Source organism: Dipodomys spectabilis, unplaced genomic scaffold (genome assembly GCF_019054845.1).
Source record: "Dipodomys spectabilis isolate Male_0828 unplaced genomic scaffold, ASM1905484v1 ptg000002l, whole genome shotgun sequence".
NCBI classification, from domain to species: domain Eukaryota; kingdom Metazoa; phylum Chordata; class Mammalia; order Rodentia; family Heteromyidae; genus Dipodomys; species Dipodomys spectabilis.
In genome coordinates, this window is record NW_024870679.1 from 56972553 (window position 1) to 56995992 (window position 23440).

General features: G+C 47.7%; 1 protein-coding gene across 2 annotated transcripts; it reads right to left on the reverse strand.

The window, feature by feature from the left end:
- Nucleotides 1-1217: 1217 nt before the first annotated feature.
- Nucleotides 1218-20304, reverse strand: Echdc2 (enoyl-CoA hydratase domain containing 2). 2 transcript variants are annotated; one of them, XM_042676186.1, is made up of 10 exons: nucleotides 20119-20304; nucleotides 12783-12850; nucleotides 12624-12711; nucleotides 10195-10281; nucleotides 8625-8714; nucleotides 7135-7191; nucleotides 6801-6988; nucleotides 3938-3988; nucleotides 2816-2863; nucleotides 1218-1586 (listed from the first exon to the last, which is right to left on the reverse strand). In XM_042676186.1, exons 1-10 carry the CDS (start codon nucleotides 20258-20260, stop codon nucleotides 1509-1511), a joined length of 897 nt encoding a protein of 298 aa, XP_042532120.1. In that variant the 5' UTR covers nucleotides 20261-20304; the 3' UTR covers nucleotides 1218-1508. The 2 variants fall into 2 exon arrangements, with proteins under 2 accessions (XP_042532120.1, XP_042532112.1); XM_042676178.1 differs by having other exon boundaries at nucleotides 8625-8717; nucleotides 20119-20301.
- Between the last annotated feature and the right edge of the window lie 3136 nt (nucleotides 20305-23440).

Here is a 23440-nt window from a genome sequence, read left to right on the forward strand (position 1 = left end):
AAACAAGTATAACCTTTGTATGTTTGCATTTAGCAGATCAACAGTTATTACGATGTGTCTGTGCTATGGAAGAGCCAGTGAATCTAGGCCAAGTTTCTCTGGATGCTTAGGTAGAACAACTCTAGAGGATCCTGAAGCAGCCTTAGAAGAAAAGGGCATTGAGGCTGGTATTGACAAGCAAATGCCAGCCTTCCACCTTCATTTATTTTCCAAGTGTGTCATCTAGTTTGCCTTTGCCCATGCCATTCGCATCACTGCTGATTCATATGCCTACTTGTCTTCAAGGATCTATTGTAATGGTGCCTGCTCATTTCTCCTTTGCCTCCTCAAAATCACTACTTCCTTTTAAGTGCTCCCAAAGGCCATTAAAAGTCTTCCTGCAACCTGCAATCTACAAAAGTCCTTCAACACTGATTGTACGTCTCACAATTACAATGTAAGCTAACAATTATAACATGTTTATTGAACACAAGGTGTGTGTGTTTGTGTTGGTCCTGAGCCTTGAACTTAAGAGTCTGGGTGCTATCTCTCAGCTTTTGTGTTCAAGGCTGGCTAGCATTCTTCCTCTTGAACCACAGCTCTACTTCTGGCTTTTTTGGTGCATAATTGGAGATGGGCCTGCTGGGCTGGCTTTGAACCATAATCCTCAAATCTCAGCCTCCTAGTAGCTAGGATAACAAGTGTGAACCACCAGTGCCTGGGTAACTGTTTTAAATCCTCACAACAGATTAATCTCACAGGTACAGAAACTGAAGCCTCAGAAGATTAAGCAGTTTGTCCAAGGTTACACCACAAGGAGAGAGTTAGGATCTGCATAAATCTGCAGTTGCTACTGATCCCTTCAACCACTGACCCCACTGATTCATTTTGTTTGTTTGTTTTTTGTTTTTGTCGGCCGTCGGGCTTGAACTCTGGGCTTGGGCGCTGTCCCTCAGCTCTTCAGCTCAAGGCAAACGCTCTACCGCATGAGTTGCATGAGTTACATGAGTTACAACTGCTTGAATTACAACGCCACTTCCAGTTTTCTAGTGGTTTATTGGAGATAAGAGTCCTGCCTGGGCTGGCTTTGAACCATGATCCTCAGATCTCAGCATCCTGAGTAGCTAGGATTATAGGCATGAGCCACCGGTGCCCGGCTGATTCATTGGTCTTTGTGTCTCTAGTAAGCTGGTCATGGAGAGGCAGAGGCCATGGACTGAGAGCCAACAATACAGATCTAGAGGCAGTTCTTTAATCTATAGTTTGTCATCTGGATAGGGAGAATCAGACATTTTTTAAGCAAACCTGACTCCGGTGATGATATAGCCAGGGTAAGGAATAAGAAAGAATGCAACAGGAAGTGCAGGTCATCATTTTGCCCATCATTTAGTAATGGTTGATCATCTTTGTGAAGAAATTGAAGGCCAAGGTGAAATAAGTATGGCAGTCTTGACTGAAGACTTCCCATTTGGATTCTGTTCTTTAAGGTATACATGTCTGGTGTTTCAGGTATAGGGGAAGAAAGGAGTTCACTTGCCAACAAATTTTGGGGCGCGCTTCTCCCTGAAGGCAGCCATGCCTTCCAGCCGGTCCTGGGTTGGGATGTTCTACAACAGTGCACAGGATATTAGTTTTGTAGGAGCAGAGACAGCTGCCAAAGAATTGCTTAATATAGAATATTAAGAATATGAGAATAGGCTGGGTGCTGGTGGCTTACACTTGTAATCCTAGCTACCCAGGAGGCTGAGATCTGAGGATTGTGGTTCAAAGCCAGCTGAGGCAGGAAAGTCTGTGAGACTATCTCCAATAAACCACTCAGAAAACCAGAAGTGGTGCTGTGGCTCAAGTGGTAGAGCACTAGTCTTGAGCTGAAGAGCTGAGGCCCACAGTTCAAGCCCCACAACCGACAAAAAGAAAAAAATAAGAGAATATAGTTGGTTGTCACTAGGTTCTTAATGTTTCAGTGATACTTTATTCTCTCAAGAACTGGGCTAACCCAGGCACTGGTCGCTCATCCCTATAATTCTAGCCACTTAGGAGGCTCAGAATACCAGTTCAAAGCCAGCCTCAGCAGACAAATTCAATTAACCAGCAAAAAGCTGTTTCAAGTGGCGGAGCTCCAGCCTTAAATGAAAAGCTAAGGGACAGTGGGAGGCCTTGAGTTTAGGCATTAGTACTAGCACAGACACAAGTCAAGTTGGGCTAAATAGGTCAAGACTCAGGTTTGTAGCCCCTCTATTGGGTATAGTGCAAGTTACAGCCTTTATGTCCCAACTCTAGCCTAGCCCTCTATAGTGGGTACAGGGGTAGCAATATCCAAAGTACCCAGAGGTATTTTGTCAAGTACCTTTTGTTGTTGTTGTGGGACTTGAAGTCATCCTGGGTGCTGTCCCAGAGCTCTTCAGCTCAAGGCGAGTTCTTGAGCCACAGCACTACTCCCTGTTGGTTTGTTTGTTTGTTTGCTTTTCCACTCCCTGTTTTTTGGTGGTTAATTGGATATAAGAGGCTCATGGACTTTCCTGTCTGGGCTAGCTCTGAGCTTCAATCCTCAGATCTCAGCCTCCTGATTAGCTAGGATTACAGGCATGAGCCACAGGGTCCCTGGCTGTCAAGTACCTTTGTCAAGTGTGTGGGTGCTTGGCTGTTAAGTACCTTTGTCAAACGTGTGCTGTGATTCTATGGATATCAATAGGGTAGGATATGCCAGTAAGTTGTTAAGGAACTGAGGGGAAGCCATGTGCTTTACCTGGAGCCACCCTAGATTAATTAGTTGAACTACACAAGCCTCCTCATGACCCAGTCTCTACTAATGTGCAGGCTGGCAGCAGCCACATACCTGAGCGTAGCACATTCCTTCAATGGCCATTCCTGATGCAATATCCACCTACAAGAAAGAAGTATTCAGCCTGACCTGGGCTACCCCCTGGTAGCCAGACTAGGAGCAGAGATGACCTGTCAGGAATTTCTGCCTGGGATGCATAGGAGAAGCAAAGTGTGTGAGGAGAAGTGAGGCTGACATTTGTAAAGCTGACTTCCCCCTGCTCAGAGGGGCAGAGTGCAAGCTGCATGGTGAGGCTAGTGACCATCCTTAGCCATGTACCTCAGCAGTACCTTTTGTCAGTTTCACGGTCCTCAGGAAGTGTAGGCCCTAGGCCTTTATGAGCTGGTCCCTGGCACATTCTGTCCTCTATTGTCCTAAATAATAACGTGTGGAAACACTCATTGCTCAAAAAGTTTTGATCAAACAGGAATAGCAGAAACAGCTATATGTGCCCACCTTGTGGACAGTATAGCTCCAGCCTCTCAGGTACCTGCTTGGTACAATTAACTTTTCCTAAGTGGTTTATGTCTATCTTACCCCTTTCTACCTCAAGGGTCAGAGACTATATCTTATTCTTGAATCTCAATTCTTAGCTCAGTTCTAGATTCAATGTGTAAAGACTCAGGGCCTCATTACTGAAGATCAGTATAGACCCAAGAGCTCCACAGGCGTAGGTTCTTTTTTTTTTTGGGGGGGGTGGTCTGGTCGTGGGGCCTGAACTCTGGGCCTGGGTGCTGTCCCTCAGCTCTTCAGCTCAAGGCTAGCGCTCTACCACTTGAGCCACAGTGCCACTTCTGGCTTTTTTCTTTTTGCTTATGTGGTGCTGAGGAATCGAACCCAGGGCCTCATGCATGCAAGGCAAGCACTCTACCACTGAGTCACCTTCCCAGCCCCAGGCTTAGGTTCTTAATGCTCACTTCTGATCTTGGTTGAGTCATTTACCCTTTCTGAACGTTCTTCTTCCCAAGGGAAAGAAATAGGGATACCCAAACCTCCCATTTTGTAAATGAGTGAACTAAGATCAGACTCCAAGTTTTTTCATTGTTCAGCTTTGCTGTTGGTTCCCAGAATCTAGAAAATGCTGCAACCCTGACACGGAGTTAAGTGGACCCAAGTCCTGACACACTGGAATCTCACCTCCATTCCTCGGTCAATGGCAGCTTTGCCCAACCGCACAGCAATAGGGGCCTAGGAATAGAAAATGCTTGTTTGAGACATGAATGAAGAGAGATAACACAGGTATATTGTAAGGGAAGAGCTTTAGACAGTTCTGGTTGCAACCATTCTACTGATTGATGATATATTTCATTAGTCCTCTTACCTACTAAGTCAAATTGAAGACTTTTCAAACCCCAACCAGCCTGGGGTTCGTGTCATTACAGTTCCTAAACAGCTGTGGGGTATGTGTTTAACCCAGGGCCCCATTCTTGTGTTTTCTTTAGCTCCTGAGAGGTCAAAGTTGCCCAGGCTAGTCTTGGCCTTAGGGTCTGCCTGCCTCATATTCCCAATAGGTGGTAATTATATGTGCCACTAAAGCTGGCTACAAAATGCTTTCTTTCTTTCTTTTTTTTTTTTTTTTTGGTCAGTCATGGGGCTTGAGCTAGTCTGGGCCTGGGTACTGTCCCTCAGCTCTTCAGCTCAAGGCTAGTGCTCTATCACTTGAACCACAGAGCCATTTCTGGCCTTTTCTGCTTATGTGGTGCTGAGGAATTGAATCCAGGGCCTCATGAATGCAAGGCAAGCACTCTACCACTGAGCCATCTTTCCAGCCCCAAAATGCTTTCTTATTCAAAGATGCCACTAGCATGTGGTTTGTTTTCCTTTTTTTTGGGTGGTTGTGGGGCTTGAACTCTGGGCTTGGGTGCTGTCCCTGTTCTTCAGCTCAAGGCTAGCGTTCTACCACTTGAGCCACAGCGCCACTTCCGGTTTTCTGGTGGTTTATTGGAGATAAGAGTCTCACGGACTCCCTTAGCCTCCTTAGTAGTTAGGATTAAAGGCATGAGCCACCAGGGCCTGGCCTTTTTTGGGGGGGTGGGGTGGGGTGGGGGGGAGGGATGAGGGAGCCATACTGGGATCTGGACCCTCAGCTTAGCTATGTCTCCAGCAGGTTTTTCTATTTTAAATCAAACTTTAATAAAATTTTAAAAAATTGTTATAAAGGTGATGTACAGAGAGATTACAATTACATAAGTCAGAGAATGAGTAAATACACTTGTTATTTTTAAAGGTTAATTCAAATACCATCTTAAAATGATATATGACAAATACTTTTTATAGGCTTAAACTGCTTTGTAACATTTTAAGTACTTTGTATTTGAAGTGTACATATTCTGTTTCAAAGATATTAAAATTTTATATGTATTCTGTACTGTACTTCTAAAAATAAGTTTTTAACTTAGTCCCAGTTGCTTCAGTAGGCTGAGATCTGAGGAAAATGGTTCAAAGCTAGCTCAGGCAGAAAAATCCCTGTGAGACTTATCTCCAATTAACCACTCAAAAACTGGAAGTGGAGGTATGGCTTAAAGTGGTAGAGCACTAGCCTTGAGCAGAAGAGCTTAGGGACAGTGCCCAGGCCCTGAGTTCAAGCCCCACAACCAAGGCAGTTGTGGGGTTCCCCCACAAAGCTAGAAATGGACATGCCGCTCAGGTGGCAGAACACTAGCTTTGAGCAGAAAAGGCTAAGGGATAGAACTAAATTCCTGAGTTCAAGCCCCAGTACTGGCACATACAAAAAAGTTTTTGTTTTTTTGGGTCCGGTCGTGAGGCCTGAACTCTGGGCCTGGGCGCTGTACCTCAGCTCTTCAGCTCAAGGCTAGCGCTCTACCACTTGAGCCACAGCACCACTTCCGACTTTTTTCTTTTTGCTTATGTGGTGCTGAGGAATCGAACCCAGGGCCTCAGGCATGTAAGGCAAGCGCTCTACCACTGAGCCACCTTCCCAGCCCCACAAAAAAGATTTTCTAGCCGGGCGCCGGTGGCTCACACCTTAATCCTAGCTACTCAGGAGGGTGAGCTCTGAGGATCGCAGTTCAAGGCCAGCCCAGGCAGGAAAGTTCATGAGTCTCTTTATCACCAATAAACCACTAGAAAACCGGAAGTAGTGTTGTGGCTCAAGCCATAGAGTGCTTGCCTTGAGCTGAAGAGCTGAGGGATAGCGCCCAAGCCCAGAGTTGAAGCCCCACACTGACCAAAAAAAAAAAAAGTTTTCTTTACTGTGCAAAATAAATGCCAAAAATGAGCTGGGAAGGTGGCTCAGTGGTAGAACGCTTGCCTTGCATGACTGAGGCCCTGGGTTTGATTCCTCAGCACCATATAAGCAAAAAGAAAAAAAGCCGGAAGTGGTGCTGTGGCTCAAGTGGTAGAGCACTAGACTTGAGCTGAAGAGCTGAGGGACAGTACCCAGGCCCAGAGTTCAGGCCCCACAACTGGACTCCCAAAAAAACCCCCCAAAACAAATGCCAAAAATAACTGTGCTACTGAAGTGACTTTAATATCCTTGAACAAGCCACTTAGGCATTCTGAGTCTGTTTTCTCACTCATGGGCTAGAGGTGTGACTCAAGTAGTAGAGCATCAGCAAACAAGCTGAGCAAGCACAAAGCCCTGAGTTCAAGCCCCAGTAATGCCAAAAAGAAAAAAAAATCATTTCAAATATATTATCCTAATAGCAAGCCCTGCATTACAGTACCCAACATTTTGTTACAGAGTGCCGCCACACAGGGACTTAATACAGATTAAACCTGACTTCATTTCAGCTGCTTTCATGTGCATATGAAAATATAATTCCACATGTAGATATTAATGTAACTGAGAAGCTAAATTTTATCCAATCTAAATCACTTGGCTTTGTACCATGCTGTATGGCATTGAATGGAGAACATGACTTCATCTCAGGAACTTAGTGGACAGTGCTGCCTTGCTGCTTTCAAACCCACTGGAGTTCAGGGAACACCTGCTTCCCCCCTGGGCCTCCCACAGTCCTGTGTCTAATTGTCACTATACCTGGGGCAGAATCTCCTGGGCTAGGGCTCGAGCTCGGTGGTAGGCAGCATCACCTTCCTCATTCTGGGGAACAGCATGATTCACCAACCCCAGCTGGTGGGCTTGCTCCCCACTCAGTCGTCGGCCCGTGAAGATGAGCTCTTTTGCCAGGGCCACTCCCAGGCATCGGGGCAGCCTTTGAGTCCCTCCTACAAGGATGGTGGCATGAGGAGGCTAAGACTGGTGGAGAAGGGGGAACCCACAGATGCAGAGTTGCAGGATGAGTTAGGATGGAAGGGCAAGAACCAGGATAAGAGAAGAAAGCAGACAGACGTTGACAGTGAAAGCAGGATACCTGCTCCGGGGAGAAGTCCTCTTGTGGTCTCAATCAGTCCCATGACAGCTGAAGAAGCTATTGGAACAGCACAAAGTGAAGGAATGCTCTCCCCTGCCCACCCTCCACTGCGAACCTCTGAGGAAAGGAGACATTTTCCTCATGGTTCTGGCCACACCCAGATACCAACCAACTGGGCCTCCAGGCTGGCATCTCACCAGTGCCTGCTGGTAGAGATGTTACCTGTGAGTCTCCTTTCCTCAATGGTGGAAAAAGGGTAACTGGCCTCTTTTACCTGGTCACCACATCACTCTGGAACAAGCAAGGGTTCCTAGAAGGTGCCTGACACTCAGTTGGAGGTAAATGCTCTCTTGTGCCTTCAGCTCTGGCTTGTGTCCATGCTCCCTGATCTTGTGAATATGCCTCATAGGTTTTGTCAAGCCTGAAACTTCCCTGACAGTTCAGTCCACATCTTCCTCTGAAATGCTGCTGCCTCTGAGTAGCTCTGCCTCAGCACAAGCCATATGACGTGTGTAATGTGGGCAGAAAGGCAGCTGGGCTACTGTACAGGTTTTTCTACTCTGTCCTCAGCAAACCTTGCATGGTAGTTGCCTGACATATGAGCAAGTGACAGGCAGAGCTAGCCTGACCTGGAATTTTGGTGTCTGATCACTTGATCAATTCCTTTTCTCCCCCCAATGCCTTGAACATGTTAGGCAAGTGCTCTAGAAGTAAGCAAGCTACCTCCCCAGTCTGGTCAGTTCCCTCTTTGCGTAGATGGATACCTTCACACATGGATATGTGGCAAGAGAAAAATGGGAGAGAAGCCACCAAGGCAGTGACTTTGAAAAGTGATTGATTATCTTGCATCCCCCATCCTTTTTTTTCTTTTTCTTTTTGTTAGTCATGGGGCTTGAACTCAGGGCCTGCGTGCTGTCCCTCAGCTCTTCAGCTCAAGGCTAGTACTCTACCACTTGAGCCACAGCACTACTTCTGGTTTTCTGTGTCTCATGTCCTTTCTTGCCCAGGCTGGCTTTAAACCATGATCCTCAGATCTCAGCCTCCTGAGTAGGATTACAGGAGTGAGCCACCAGCACCCAGCTTACCAGTAAATGGGTGCTGCTATGAACTTGCCAGGCACCTTTGCAACCAAATGGACCAGTGACAAAACACCTGCCTGGCCCTCTGTTCATTTCATGGTAAGTAATCTGACTTCATCAGAACTGAAAGGTGAAGTGTTCTTTGTTCTCACTACCTATGTACTCTGCTGACCTTGTCAGCCATGGCTCAGGTTGCAGAAGGCTTTCTCAAGATGAACAAAGCAGTTCTTGCCAGCCTTGGCTATAACAGCAGTGGGTGGCAATACCTTTGTCTTCTGTGTTCCCATATTCTCCCTCAGTTTTACTCTTGGTGGGAAGGCCAAGAGCAGTGGCTAACTTCGCAGAAGCCCCAGATTTCTTGTTTTATTCAACCTCCCCACCTCATACCTTCACCTCACCCCTGCCAAGTACCTGCCACTCGGAGGTCGCAGGCAAGGGCAAGTTCCAGGCCTCCACCCAAGGCAAACCCGTCCATCGCTGCAATGGTGGGTGCAGGGAAGGCTGCTGTGGAGACAAAAGGGCCAGGAGAGACCTAAGGCTGGTGGAATAGCAGGCCTTACTGGTCCCAGACTTAGGGACCTCACCTAGAATTTCAGTCAGATTATCTAAGAAGTCAGCTTTTCCATCAGGAATGTTCTAGGGTCAGCTGGAAAATAAGCTGACAGTTTCTGTTTAAGTCCACACTCACTGGTGTCTCTGGAACCTGACTTAATGTGCTGGGTGCTAGAAACAGAATCAGACTTGGCTCTACTCCCATGTGCCCCCTGTCCAATGGAAGGTAATCAAGTATTCAGACAGTGATAATCTGGAAATTTGAATGCTCCAATGAAAGGGAGCCTAAAGCTGGAGCTAGTGAGGCTGTGATCAGTTCCAGGCTAGCCTGAGAAAAGCCAGAGATTCCATCTCAGTGGAAGAAGTTCGGTGTGGTTGCATGTACATGCCATCCTAGCTATGGTGGGAAGCAAAAAACCCACTACCACCACCACTAACAACAAAAACTGCACCTGAGGTTCATGCCTGTAATCACAGCCAGTCAAGAGCTAAAATTGAAGATCATGTTTTAAAGCTAGCCTGGAGTCAGTCACTGGTGGCTCATGCCTACAATGTAACCTAATCAGAAGGCTGAGGTCTGAGAATTGTGATTTGAAGCCAGCCTGGACAGGAAAGTCTATGATATTCTTAGCTCCAGGAACAGCCCAGACCCTGTATTTAAACCCCAGGACTGGGGCTGGAAAGGTGGCTCAGTGGTAGAGCGCTTGCCTTGCATGCATGAGGCCCTGGGTTTGATTCCTCAGCACCACATAAGCAAAAAGAAAAAAGCCGGAAGTGGTGCTGTGGCTCAAGTGGTAGAGTACTAGCCTTGAGCTGAAGAGCTGAGGGACAGCACCCAGGCCCAGATTTCAGGCCCCACGACCGGACCCCAAAAAAAAACAAAACCCAGGACTAGAAAAGGGGGGAAGGGGGAGAAGGTCTAGGAAAACAAATCTTTGACACTCTCATGTTTAATCAGCAAAAAGCCAGAAGAGCACCAATCAAGCCAGCCAGCCCAGTGCAAGGCCCTGAGCTCAAACCCTAGTACTAGAAATTAAAAACAAAACAAAAAAGCTTGGAGGATGAGTCAAAAAGGCTTCTTGCAGGAAGAGGCATAGTAGGTCTTGAAGGAAAAGGAAAAGTTCAGATAGATCAGTTCAAGAAGGGGTACTCGAAAAATAGCAAAGGCTGCTAAATCTGTCTAGTGAGCATGACTCCTGACTCCTGGAGGGGCTGGGCTTGAGGGGGGAATAGGACATTGGTGTGGTGAACAAAGGCTGAAGAGCTAGGACTCCCTCTGGTAGAAATGCTGATTGTACCCTCCCCCTTGTAGAATTCCTTGTGCTTATCCTGGGAGTCATCTGTGTTCCCATAGAGTAGAGCATGGTGCGTGGGGAAAGGGCTAGCAATAGCAGGGGCTCCCACACCTCCATCCTACTCCCAGACTCACCGATCTCATTCATCAAGCCTCGGAGTCGCTGCACAAAGACGCCCACCTCCACAGGGCTCATCTGCTCCCGTTCCTTCAGGTCTGCACCTGTAGATGCTCAGCAGTTGGTGCCATTCTTGGATAAATGGCTTATTATGGGAATGCCAGGTGGTTAAAGTATCCAGCAAAGATGTAAGGAAAAACAGCCAGGGAGGAAGAAGCAGGAAATATCAGAAAGAGGAAGGAAAAGAAAAAAGGAAAGGGGCTTACAGAAAAAGATTGACTGGGTTTCATCAAAGTGAATAATTTTGAGCATCAAGACCCTATTAACAGAATGAAAAACATAATCCACAGTGGGAGAAAGTCTGCAAATAATATATCTGGTAAGAGGTTAATAACAAGGCTGCAAGTCACTCAGCTGTACAGCACTTGACTTGTGTATGTGAGGCCCTGGGTTCCATCCCCAACACTGGAGAGAAAAAGGTCAATACCTAGTATATATAAAGACTTCCTGTAATGCAACAAAAACAAAGTAGGCAAAGTACAGTCAAAAAGTACACAGAAGCCGGGCACTGATGGCTCACATCTGAAATCCTAGCTGCTCAGGAGGCTGAGATCTGAGGATCATGGTTTAAAGCCAGCCGGGGCAGGAAAGTCCGTAAGTCTCTTATCTCCATATATGTTAGGGCAGTTATCACTACCAGGTACCACTGGTTCACACCTATAATCCTAGCAACTTGGGAGGCTGAGGATGAGAGTACTATGGTTTAAAGCCAATCCAGGCAGAAAAGTTCATGAGACCCCCACCTGTGATGCGTCATGCCTGTCATGCTTGGTATGACACAAAGTATAAGATTGCCATCCAGGTGTGTGCCAGAATAGGAAGTGAAAATTTACATGAAAAATAACCAGTACCAAAGATGGAAGGAGATGTGGCTCAGTGGCAAGAGTGCTTGCCTAGCAAGCGTGAGGTCTGAGTTCAAACCACAGGACCACCAAAGAGAACTGCAAAACACCTTATACTTTAGTCCTAAATACATGCCTCAAAGCACTGAAAACAGGAATTCAGGGGCTGAATATAGTGTCTCATGCCTGTAATTCACCTACACAAGGGGCATAGGTAGGAAGATTTCACTCTTGATTGTCCCTGGGCAAAAACTCCAGAGCCAATCAAAAAATGAAAGCAAAAAAGATAGCTCAAGTGATAAAGTGCTTGCATAATAAATGCAAGGTCCTGGGCTGGGAAGGTGACTCAGTGGTAGAGCGCTTGCCTTGCATGCCTGAGGTCCTGGGTTCGATTCCCCAGCACCACATAAGCAAAAAGGAAAAAAGCTGGAAGTGGTGCTGTGGCTCAAGTGGTAGAGTGCTAGCCTTGAGCTGAAGAGCTGAGGGACAGCGCCCAGGCCCAGAGTTCAGGCCCACGACCGGACCCCCCCCCAAAAAATAATAAATGCGAGGTCCTGAGTTCAAATCTCAGTACCACAAAGATTGAAAAGGAAATCACATATACATATATAATATGTATATAAAACATTTACACTGAGCCATGACAGCTCAGCTCTAAGGCAAACCATACCTTGAAGGGCTCCGAGAGTCATATACTTCCTCTTACCCCTACATTTTTCTGCCTTTTTTTATTTTGTCCTGGGGCTTGAGCTCTGGTCCTGGGTGCTGTCTCTCAGCTCTTCAGTTCAAGGCTAGCGCTCTACCACTTGCGCCACAGTGCCACTTCTGGCTTTTTCTGCTTATGTGGTGCTGAGGAATCGAACCCAGGGCCTCATGCATGCAAGCACTGTACCACTAAGCCACCTTCCCAGCCCTACCTTTTTTTTTTTGTTTTTATGGTCAGTTGTGGGGCTTTAACTCAGGTGTGGACACTGTCCCTGAGTTCTTCAGCTCAAGGCGAGCGCTCTACCACTGAGGCATAGCGCCACTTCCGGTTTTCTGGTGGTTTATTGAAGATAAGTCTCACAGACTTCCTGCCCGGGTTGGCTTTGAACTGCAATCCTCAGATTTGTCTCCTGAGTAGCTAGGATTACAGGCGTGAGCCACCAGCATCCAGCTTTTGTCTGCCTTTGAGGCAGAAGTTCATGGTGCTTTCCTTGTGAGGACCCCATGGTGCAGGTACTGGGGAGGGCTTTGGTAATGGGGACAGATTGGGCAGGTGGGCAAAGGACAGAGTCTCAACTTATTATTAACTTTGAAAGCATGTTTGGTGACTCAGTTTCTTCATTTCCTCAACAAAGTGTAGAGAAAGAATGAGGCCCTGAAATCAAGAACAAGCTGACTTGTGCTTTATGACCTTTTACAAGACATTGGACCTGGAGCTTCAAGTTCACTTGTATAAAATGGGATTATGTCCTCCACTGGAGCTGACCTAAGGGTCCAGGTCCTGCTTGGAGGAGCCCTCCAGAGCCCGGGATATGGCCCAAGCTGGAGATGGAACTTACCTGCACAAAACACACCCTTCACTCCACTTCTGAAGAGCAGAACACGCACGTGCTGGTCTTCTCGCAGCAGGGCCAGAGCTTCAAACAGCTGCAGAAGACACCTTGTCAGGCACGTCATGGTACATCCCCAGCCCCACCCTAGTGCTCCCCAGTCTTCACCTCCTTGACGAAGATGTGCCCCAGGGCATTTCGGGCATGAGGTCTGTTCATCAGGATCTCAGTGATTCCTACAAGGGATAGAACAAGCTGAGGCGAGCCAGCTGGCCCTGTTCACCCACACCCTGGGGACTAGACATGGGAGGTCTGGTTCTAGGTGCTATTGCTGGAGCATGTCACACACTCGTTCCTCAGTTTCTCCATAGAATAGTCTTCGCTCTTGTTACCTCCCATAGGAAGAAGGATTTGTTAACTGTGGAGTAAAAGGCACAAGGTGACCACTATCACACACACACACATTGAATTCTACAACTCCTGCCATATTATCTCCCTGTCATAAACCAAATACCTTCCTGTAGAGTTTAAAAGCAAATAGCCTGTAACTAGATCAAAATACAGACCCATTCCCCACATGTACCCCAACTCAGTCACAGCTCCTGACAATGTAACTTCTGACTTTTGTAGTCATTGCTTCCTATATTTTCCCCAGAAAATTATTTTAACAATTAAAAAACCTTTTTAATTAGACCAGTGAAAAATAGCAAATGTGATTTGTCCATAATTACCAGAATTATTTAAGGCACTGGTGACTCACACCTGTAATCCTGGCTACTCAGGAAGCTGAGATCTGAGGATCAGCAGGGCAGACAAATCCTAAAGACTCTTACTTTAATTAATGAGAAAAAATGCTAGATATGGAGGTATGGCTCAAGTGTTAAATTGCCAATCTTGAGCAAAAAAGCTAAACAAAGACAGGAAGTCGAGTTCAAGCCATGGCACTGGCACACACACGCACACACACACAATTTAGTATTGAAGTCTTAGCTACAACATTAAGTTGAAATATTAGTCCTCCACAGAGGCTTCTCTTGAATTGTCTTTGCATCCCTGTGGTCTTTATCACAGGTAGCGTGGACTAACCTGGTTATACTCTAGGACTTCTAGGCCTGGCAACAGCAGAAAGGAAACAGCCGGAGCCTTCCAGGGCCACCATGAACTGAGGGCCCAGTACCCAAAGTGAAATGCCAGAAAGTAGTTAAGATTCCCAGACAGCCACTAACGTCCTGAGGCCTGAAGTCCTGAGCTATAACAGTAGGAGGCAGCTGAAGAAAGAGTTCCACAGCATGACTGGGGTCAGACTCCAAATGAAGCTAAGGTTACAAAAACAGAAGGACTGAGAAGTTGAGATGGTGGAGAATCAGAGACTCAAAAATGAGGAACCAAAGGTGAGCGCTGAAGCTGTGAGAACTTCCAGCCCCCTTGACTAGATGTCAAGTGGCCAAAGAGATGAAGTCCCAATGCTCAAAAGTTGGTAACTGAAACTAGCCACTAGGTGTCAGTAATCCAAGTGCAGAGCAAGAAGCCTCTGCTTGGGCACTCACAGCAATAAGCCCCTAGCTCTGAAGGCCTCTGGAACTCAGGGCTGTCAGTGCTAAGAGAGCTGTCCCTTTGTCTGCCTAGATAAGGTCAACTGTTCATAACATTCACATCTGGAAGAATTCCTTTTGACTTGAGTGTGTCTGGGATCTGAGAATTGCTTCTAACCAATGGCATACAACATGAGTTCTGAAATGGCTCAAATGGTAGAGCACTTACCTAGCAACCAGGTTAAGGTCCTGAATTTAAAACCCTAGTAACAGGCTGGCCATAGCTGCTCATACCAGCTACTCAGAAGGTGGAGTCTGGAAGAGATTCAAGGCCAGCATGGACAAACAAATCAGCAAGACCTAATCTCAACCAACAGCAGCGTGTGGTGATGTACACCTGTCAACCACAAAAACAAGACAAAAAGTAGTACAACCCCCAAAATATAAATTATGTGACAAAGGTGATAAATTGTGGCTTCTGTGATTAGGCTATGGTACATACAAGCCTCTGTCTTGATAGCCACACTAATGGGTCTGTGGAGAGTCACATGGCAAGCAACTATGAGCAGTTTCTAGGAGCTGAGAGCAACTGCTGACCAACAGGTAGCAAGAAGGTGGGAGTTCAGTACTCTAGCCACAACTAGGTGAATTCTGTCAAGTGCACCAAGAAACTGGAAGCAGATAGGCCCTCAGCCCAGCCTCTGATGAGACCACAGTCCCAGCCAACTCCTGCATAATGGTCTGGGAAGACTTGCCATAGGAAACTCAGCTCAGGTGTGCCGACCTCTGTGAGGAAAGCTGTCTTTCTATCAAAGTTCTTGCATTGGCCTGAAGGCTTGGCTCTGGTTGATTATTTTGTTAAAACTCTATCAGCAAGTAAAGAAAGTAAAAGAACTGCTTTGGGATAAGGAAGGATTTTATTTTCTTATGTCTGCCTGGGAGCTTGAACTTGGAACCTGGATGCTGTCCCTGAGCTTTTTATGTTCAAGGCTAGTGCTCTTACCAGTTGACCCACAGCTCCATTTCCAGCTTTTTGTGGTTAATGAGAGATAAGAATCTCATGGACTTCCTTGCCTGGGCTGACTTTGAACCATGATCCTCAGATCTCAGCCTCCTGAGTAGCTAAGATTACAGGAGATAGGAATATAGGTATGAACTACCTGTGCCTGACTCCCAGCAGAATTTTTTTGTCGGTTGTAGAGCTTGAACTCTGGTCCTGAGTGTTGTCCCTGAGCTCTTCAGCTCAAGATGAGCACTCTACCACTTGAGCCACAGTGCCACTTCCAGTTTTTGAGTGGTTTATTGGAAATAAGAGTCTCACAGACTTTCCTGCTTGGGCTGGCTTTGAACCGTGATCCTCAGATCTCAGCCTCCTAAGTAGCTAGGATTACAGGCGTGAGCCACTGGCGCTAGGTCTCTGGTGGTTCTTGAAGACTATATTTATTACATGACTTACAGAATCCACAAGTAATACATGTATAGTATCACAGGCAACAGTTTTTAGTCATTTATTATATAGCCACAAAAAACTAACACAGTCACCATGATTTGGTTTTAACAAACTTTGTTCCCCATCTTCCTGCTTTCCTACTCTGTCCTTTTCTTTCTTTCTTTCTTATTTTCTTTTTTTGTTGGTTGTGAGGCCTGAACTCTGGGCCTGGGCACTGTCCTGAGCCCTTCAGCTCAAGGCTAGCACTGTACGTCTTGAGCCACAGCACCACTTCTGGCTTTTTCTGCTTATGTAGTGCTGAGGAATAGAACCCAGGGCCTCATGCATGCAAGGCAAGCACTCTACCACTGGGCCACCTTCCCAGCGCTGCTCTGTCCTTTTCTTTCTGTCTGCCTTTAACCTTTTGTTTTCATCTCTCTTCCTCTCAGGACATAGACAGACAGCTCTTATTGTTCTTGACTGAAGCCACAACCTGGACACATCAAGTAAAGTCACTTTACCTCTTTGATCTTCAATTTCCTGATCAATAAGAATTAAAGGGTTGTTAGGAGAATCAAAAGGGATAATGTACAAAGTACCTAGACAAAGTGTGAGTGTGTGTCATCAGAGGAGACCATGCTGCAAGCTGGGGACCCTAAGGAGCCAGGCAGTGTCCTTGGCTTTCATTCACCTGGCACTATAACATGCCTCATTCTGGGCCATTCAGCTGTCACTAAGTGTTCTGGCTTGGGTTCTAGGAGCATTGCCCTTTAGCCCAATTAGTGGAGAGAGGCTGTGTTGCAATTGCCACTCTGACCAAGTCCAATGAAAATCTCTAAGGTCACATCTGTCTAGATGATCTCCACAGGCTATGTTGGTGGAAGTCCAACAGAAAGCACTGGAAGGTAGAGTTTAACAACCTCTTGTGTAACAGATGTTAAGGTCAGCCCAGGAGAACAGCCCCTCCCAGCTTCTTCACCTGCCTGAAACCAGTAATCACCTGACAGTAATCACCTGACAGTAATCACCTGACAGTGAGTCAGCAAAGGATCCCAGGCTCTGAAGTCACTTTCTCATCTGTTGACGTCATTTCCTGAACCACCCTGATCACGCCTCCCTTGAGCAGTGAGAGGTTCACCAGGCTCTGAAATCACTCCCCATCCGCTGTGGTCCCACCTCCTGCCTTTCCCTATACCATCTGGTTCAATACAAGTCCTTCTTCTATCTTTCTTTCTTTTTTTTCTTTAGCCAGTCCTGGGACTTGAGCTGAGGGCCTGGGCTCTGTCCATAAGCTTCTTTTGCTCAAGGATAACACTCTACCACTTGAGCCACAATGCCATTCTGGCCTTTTCTGTTTATGTGGTACTGAGAATCCAGGGCTTCATGCATGCGAGGAAAGCACTCTACCACTAAGCCACATTCCCAGCTGACTTCTCTTTTTCTTTTTTTTTTTGGGGGGGGGGAGTCCGGTCGTGGGGCCTGAACTCTGGGCCTTGGTGCTGTCCCCTCAGCTCTTCAGCTCAAGGCTAGCCCTCTACCACTTGAGCCACAGCACCACTTCCAGCTTTTTTCTTTTTTGCTTATGTGGTGTTGAGGAATCGAACCCAGGGCCTCAGGCATGCAAGGCAAGCGCTCTACCACTGAGCCACCTTCCCAGCCCTGACTTCTCTTTTTCTCTTCTTCTTTCCCCCACTCTCCATGTACCTCCATCTTGTGTGGGCTGGCAGTTTGCTCTCCCCCCAATAAACTCTTTTCTGCCTGAACCATGTGGTGCATTTCCTTTCTGGGTAACCTAACAACAGGGAAAACAGAGAAACCAGAAAAGTAACAACTACACACAGATACCAGCCCTCACTTTCTAAGAGCTAACAATTGCTGGGGATGAGGTTCAGTAGTAGAGCACTTACTTACCCAGCATGTGCAAAGCCTTGGGTTGGATTCGGAGCATTAACAATCTAGGAGGCCTGAATGTTAGTAGCTCATGCCTGTAATCCTACCTACTCAGGAGACTGAGACCTAAGGATTGAGATTCAAAGCCCACCTAGGCAGAAAAGTTTTCTCTGCAGTTAATCACCAAAAAGCTGGAAGTGGAGGCGGGGTGGTAAGAGCACCAGCCTTGTGAGCAAGAGTGTGAGTTCAAGCCCCAGTGCCAGCACATACACCTACACCTATGAGACACATAAAACTTAAAGGAGGTGCAGTTTGGCAAGTGGGTTCCAGAAAGACCCACATAAGCAGAAAGAATCAAATGGGCAGAAAGGAAGAGACAGGTCCATCAGGAAACCACAGATGGAAAAACAGAGTGGAAAAGCTTCAAATGAAGCCATGGATAGAGAGAAGATGGAAACCTTAGGTTGAGGTAGGGCACCATGACTTGCAGCTAGGGAGTTGAAGGAATACTCCATGAACTACAAAGGCTAAAGCAGCAGAAGCGAGGAGCAGCTGCCTAGCCACTCTCACTTCCCAGGACAGCAGAGTTTGGGTGCCATCTCCCCAGCGGAACACACAACCTGGGGCTTCTGATAGGATCATCAAGTGACTGCATCATTTTCTGGGAATTCTGTGTGAGCTCTTCCTCATGCCCTGGCCACTGCTTCTCCTTCTTTTTCTCCCCTCTCATGTCCCCTGGCAGTGCCAGAGTCTTACCCAACTTTCAGGAGCGAATGATTTCAGTATCTGTAAATGAGGTGAAAGATCTATAACCCAGGCAATTTTTTATGTACTGATGGATAAACCTGTGGAATCATTAAATTGCTAGAAAAATCTATCGTGAACTTCTGGGCCACAGTGCAGGTTCTCAAATACACCTAGTTCAAATTGCATCACCCTCTTTGTCTCAATTTCTTTCTTTTTTTGGGGGGGGTCTGGTTGTGGGGCCTGAACTCTGGACCTGGGCGCTGTTCCTGAGCTCTTCAGCTCAAGGCTAGCGCTCTACCACTTGAGCCACAGTGCCACTTCTGGCTTCTTTCTTTTGCTTATGGGATGCTGAGGAATCGAACCCAGGGCCTCATGCATGCAAGGCAAGCGCTCTACCACTGAGCCACCTTCCCAGCCTGTCTCAATTTCTTAAACTGGATTCTAGGGAAAATTCCAAGTACTGTCCTTAGCACTTTTGCTACAAAGTACTGGCTCTTGACTTAAGCCTGTAAATGTCCAAAACCAGAGAAAAATGTGGCTCTTCTGCTCCATTTTTTTGTGTCCTTTGCTCTCAGCCATTCTCTCTAACAGTTATATTGCAATCCAAGAAGAAAGACTACTTGATAACCCCTGTGACAAGAATGTAAGCTACTCCACAAGCACTAAGGACTTTCTTAGAGTAGCCAGGCTCCACCTGGCCAGTCCTGAGATCATAATCAGCCAGACTGTACCTGAGACCAGCCCATCACACTCTGGACAAGTTTCCACTCAGTGGGAAAGATTGGCTGAAATGCTTACTCTCTGCCTCTTCCAGTGAGATGTGATAAATCTTCCTCGGCCCTTCACCACTATTTGCTTTTTTTTGCCTTGGTGCTGGTGCTTGAATTCAGGGTCTTGCAGAGGCTCTTGGTTAGTGTTTTCACTCAATGCTAGCACTCTACCACTTACGTCACACTTCCACTTCCAGTTTTCTTACTGGATAAAGGATCTAAGAGTCATTGGGATTTGTCTGCCAGACAAATGTCAATCCTCAGATCTCACCCTCCTAAATAGCTAGGTCTACAAGCCAGAGCCACAGATGCTTAGCTACTTCTTGTCTATTTTCAATGGCAGACTGGAACAAGTGGTTGAACCTAGTATCTTGGAATTCTAGGAATTAGGTGTCTAGCCTTACCACTCCAGGTTACATACATATCCATCAAAAACAGTAGATGCTGCCGGGTGCTGGTGGCTCACACCTACAATCCTAGCTACACAGGAGGCTGAGATCTGAGGTTCAAAGCCAACACAGGCAGAAAAGTCCCTGTGAGATTCCTATCTCCAATTAACCACCAGAAAACCAGAAATGGCGCTGTGGTTCAAAGTGGTAGAGTGCTAGGCTTGAGCAAAAGAGCTCAGGAGCAACAGCCAAGTCTTGACCAGGACCAGGACCAGCACAAAACAACAACAGGGGAAGGAAAGGGGCCCACGGAATGCCACTGAAGTCCAAACGCGCATGCGCGTACCCTCCCACCCAGGTGCGCTCGAAGGCGTCCCCCGAGCAGGAGCAGAGGGGACCGGTGCGGCCGCCGGCCCCGCCCTCCGTCCTCCCCCGCACGCCGGCCAGGGATTGGCCGCGCCGCCTCCGCCGGCGGGTTCAGCGCTGATGTGGGGCCACTGGGCCCCAAAGTGCAGTGTGGCGGAGCTCCTGTTCCCCGCAGTCCTCCGCACGCTGGAGACCTCCAGGTGCGAGGCTGAGATACGACGGCCCAGCCCAACCTCGGGGGTCCCGGGCTGCGGTAGGAGCCTAGAGCTGGAGACAGGCGATTCGAGACCCGTTCTCAGTGTCATGGCGGAGCGCCTGCCTCGTCCCCCGCGATCTGGTCGGGGCCCCGCCGCGGCCCGCCCGCGATGGCGCGGTGATTACCTCGGTCGGGACCCGCCAGGGCCCGCACCTGGATCTCGCGGCCCCCAGCGGCGGCGTCCGACGCACAGTGGCGGGCCCCGAGGGGCCTCCGGGGCCGCAGGATGCGCAGGACGCGCAGGACGCGGGGCAGGGCGCGCTGCATCCTGGCGAAGCTGGGCAGGTGTGGCCGGACCCGCCAGGCCTGGGATCTCGGGATCCGCCAAGTTCCGGCGGCCGGAGGGGGGGCGAGGCCTGGGCAAACGGCTCCGCCTATGCCGCCCGGGCCAGCGCCTCGGCCGGCGCCCCCTGGAGACCCTGCGCTGCGTGAGCTCCTCACCAACCTCTCCACGACACTCCGTAAACGGCTGGGTTAAGATGATGACCACCCCGTGCCGGTGGTATGCGGATGGGACAGTGTGTGAAAGCTCAATACATGCCATTTCATTTTCAATGATGTTTCAGGGGCTGGGCGTGGTGGTACACAGCTGAGGTTGGAGGATTGTGAGTTTGAGGCCAGCCTAGGATATAGAGCTGGGCGCTGATGTCTGTAAGCTACTCAGGAGGCTGCGATCTGAGGACTGAGATTCTAGCCCAAGCCAGAAAGTAGGTGAGACGCTGATCTCCCAATTAACTATCAAAAAGCTGGACTGGAGCTGTAGCTCAAGTGTTAGAGCCAGCCTTGAACATGAAAGCTTAGGGACAACTTCCCAATCCCCAAATTCAAGCCCCCAGGACTGGCACAAAAATTAAAATAAGGGCTTGGAACATGCTTGCCTAGCATGCATGAAGCCCTGGGTTTGATTCCTCAGTACCACAAAAACTGAAAAAGTCAGAGGTGGTGCTGTGGAACAAGTGCTAGCCTTAAGCAAAAAGAGGGCTGGGAAGGTAGCTCAGTGGTAGAGTGCTTGCCTTGCATGCATGAGGCCCTGGGTTCGATTCCTCAGCACCACATAAGCAGAAAAAGCAGGAAGTGGCACTGTGGCTCAAGTGGTAGAGCACTAGCCTTGAGCTGAAGAGCTGAGGGACAGCACCCAGACCCAGAGTTCAGGACCCATGACCGGACCCACCCCCCCCCCCCCAAAAAAAAAAAAAGCAAAAAGAAGCTCAGGGACAGTGGACTGGCAGAAAGAAAGGAAGGAAGAAAGAAAGAAAGGAAGAACACACTCTGTTCTCCACTTCCTATCCCCCGTTTGTTAAAGGTCTCAAAAGGTCTCAAAGTCACTAACAGTTCTGGCCTCAACCTATGACTGGACTTTGAAGCAATCTAAAATAAACTTCTCTAGGTGGAAAAGTTCTCAAGTGGTGGAAAACTTGCCAAGTGGAACACTCTGAGTACCACCAAAAATAAAACAACTTCTGTCTCTGAAGTCATTGGTATTTGGGGATTACTTTGTTATATAACTTAATAGAAGACAACAAACAGCCAGAGGGGGCTTGGAAGGTGGCTCAGTGGTAGAGCGCTTGCCTTGCATGCATGAGGCCCTGGGTTCGATTCCGCAGCACCACATAAGCAGAAAAAAAGCCGCAAGTGGCGCTATGGCTCAAGTGGTAGAGCGCTAGCCTTGAGCTGAAGAGCTGGGGGACAGCGTAGGCCAAGAGTTCAGGCACATGACCGGACGCCCCCCCCCAAAAAAAAAAAAACAAACAGCCAGAGAAACTTAGTCACAAGTGAGGAAATGCTATCTAACTGCACTTAAGAGAGCTTTGTTATGAGGGCCCTGTGAGCAACACAGGCGATGAAACTCTCAGATGAATATAGCAAATATACCATGGACCGGGATGGCTTGACAACAGACACTTCTTTGTCAGTCCTGGAGACTGGAAAGTCCAGGACCCAGGCACCCAGAGATGTAGTATCTGGAGAGAGCCCCCTTCCTGTTTTACAGGCCATTGCTCTCACTGCAGCCTCACATGGCAGAGAGCAGAGAGGGCTGCAATGCAATCAAGCTTTTCTCTGACAAGAGTATTAATCTCGTTCATGAGTGATGCACCCTGGTGCCACAGCAGCAATCAAATGCTAGGAACTGGAGCTGCTCAGGGAAAGGCGTTGTCTGACCCTGCCGAGTCTGCGCTATTTTTTTTAATTGTGAAAATACTGTACAGAGGGGTTACAATTACATGGGCAAGGCAATGAGTGCATTCTTATTAAGCATTGTTGCCTTCTCCTTTGTTTCCCCTTCCCATCTTCCCCCACCCCCAGCTCTTTTTTTAGTTGTTTTTGGTCTTGGGGCTTGAACTCAGGGCCTAGGAATTGACCCTGAGCTCTTTTGCTCAAGGCTAGCATTCTAACACTTGGCGCCACAATGCTACTTCCTCCTGGGCAACTTTTGTTCTGAAACTTCGACATACACGAGTGATGTAATATGGCTATACCAATTCTTGATGGCCTTTTAGCATCTGTTATCTTTAGGCAACACAAGTGTCATCCAAATCTAGGTTCCAGGAATTTCTGATGAACCCATGTTGCCAAGTACCATTTTGATCTACTCAGTTAACGAAGAGGGGTTGCCTGTGGTTAAAGTCCCTCATGAAGGCTGTGGAGAGAGTGTTGTGTTAGGGGGAAGCAGTAGGCAGGAGCCAACAGTCAGCCTGTCCAAATAATATGGAGCCAGCTGGGAGGCAACAATACTTGATAAGAAATGTACTCATTACCTTGCTCGTGTAACTGTAACCCCTCTGTACGGTATTTTCACAACTAAAAAAAAAAAAAGAAAAAGAAAAAGCCAGCAGAGGTTTCAGTGCTGCAGGATTGCAAGTATAAAGCCTGAACTTTGTGTTAGAGCAAAGGCTGAAGCCTGAACATTAGGGCATTTCTCATGGTTGGAAAATTATTTCTTGTCTTCCCTATTCGAATAAAATTTCCATGAGAGGGCTGGGAAGGGGGCTCAGTGGTAGAGCGCTTGCCTTGCATGCTCGAGGCCCTGGGTTCAATTCTTCAGTACCACATAAGTAAAAAGAAAAAAGCCAGAAGTGGCGCTATGGCTCAAGTGGTAGAGTGCTAGCCTTGAGCTGAAGAGCTGAGGGACAGCGCCCAGGCCCAGAGTTCAGGCCCCACGACCGGACCCCAAAAAAAAAAAAAAAAAAAATTCCCATGAGAGCAGGGATTTGTTTGTGGTCTTGAAGTAGGCCCTGACAAGAGACTTGAGCTGGTACAGCTTCTTCCCAGGCTTTGCCTTTGTTTTAGGCGACCTTGGCTCCAACCAGCCCAGTTCTTGGAATGGAAAGAATATGTCAAGGTCCCCCTCCCCTTAACAACTTAACCCACCTTCATTGTTCTGTTAAGGACTGGCCCATTAAACAGAGAGGTTGTAATCTGGCTCATATTGGCAATTTTACCGTAAGC

Bases quoted from the DNA above. Each gene is read 5' to 3' on its own strand.
- Echdc2 (XM_042676178.1), bottom strand. From the start codon at position 20,260: ATGCAGCGCGCCCTGCCCCGCGTCCTGCGCGTCCTGCGCATCCTGCGG. The intron at 8,718-10,194 runs GTGAGTCTGGGA...TTGTCTCCACAG, and splicing joins AGGCTTGATGAATGAGATCG to CAGCCTTCCCTGCACCCACC. The intron at 2,864-3,937 runs GTGAGATTCCAG...TCTTTCTTGTAG, and splicing joins CCATTGACCGAGGAATGGAG to GTGGATATTGCATCAGGAAT.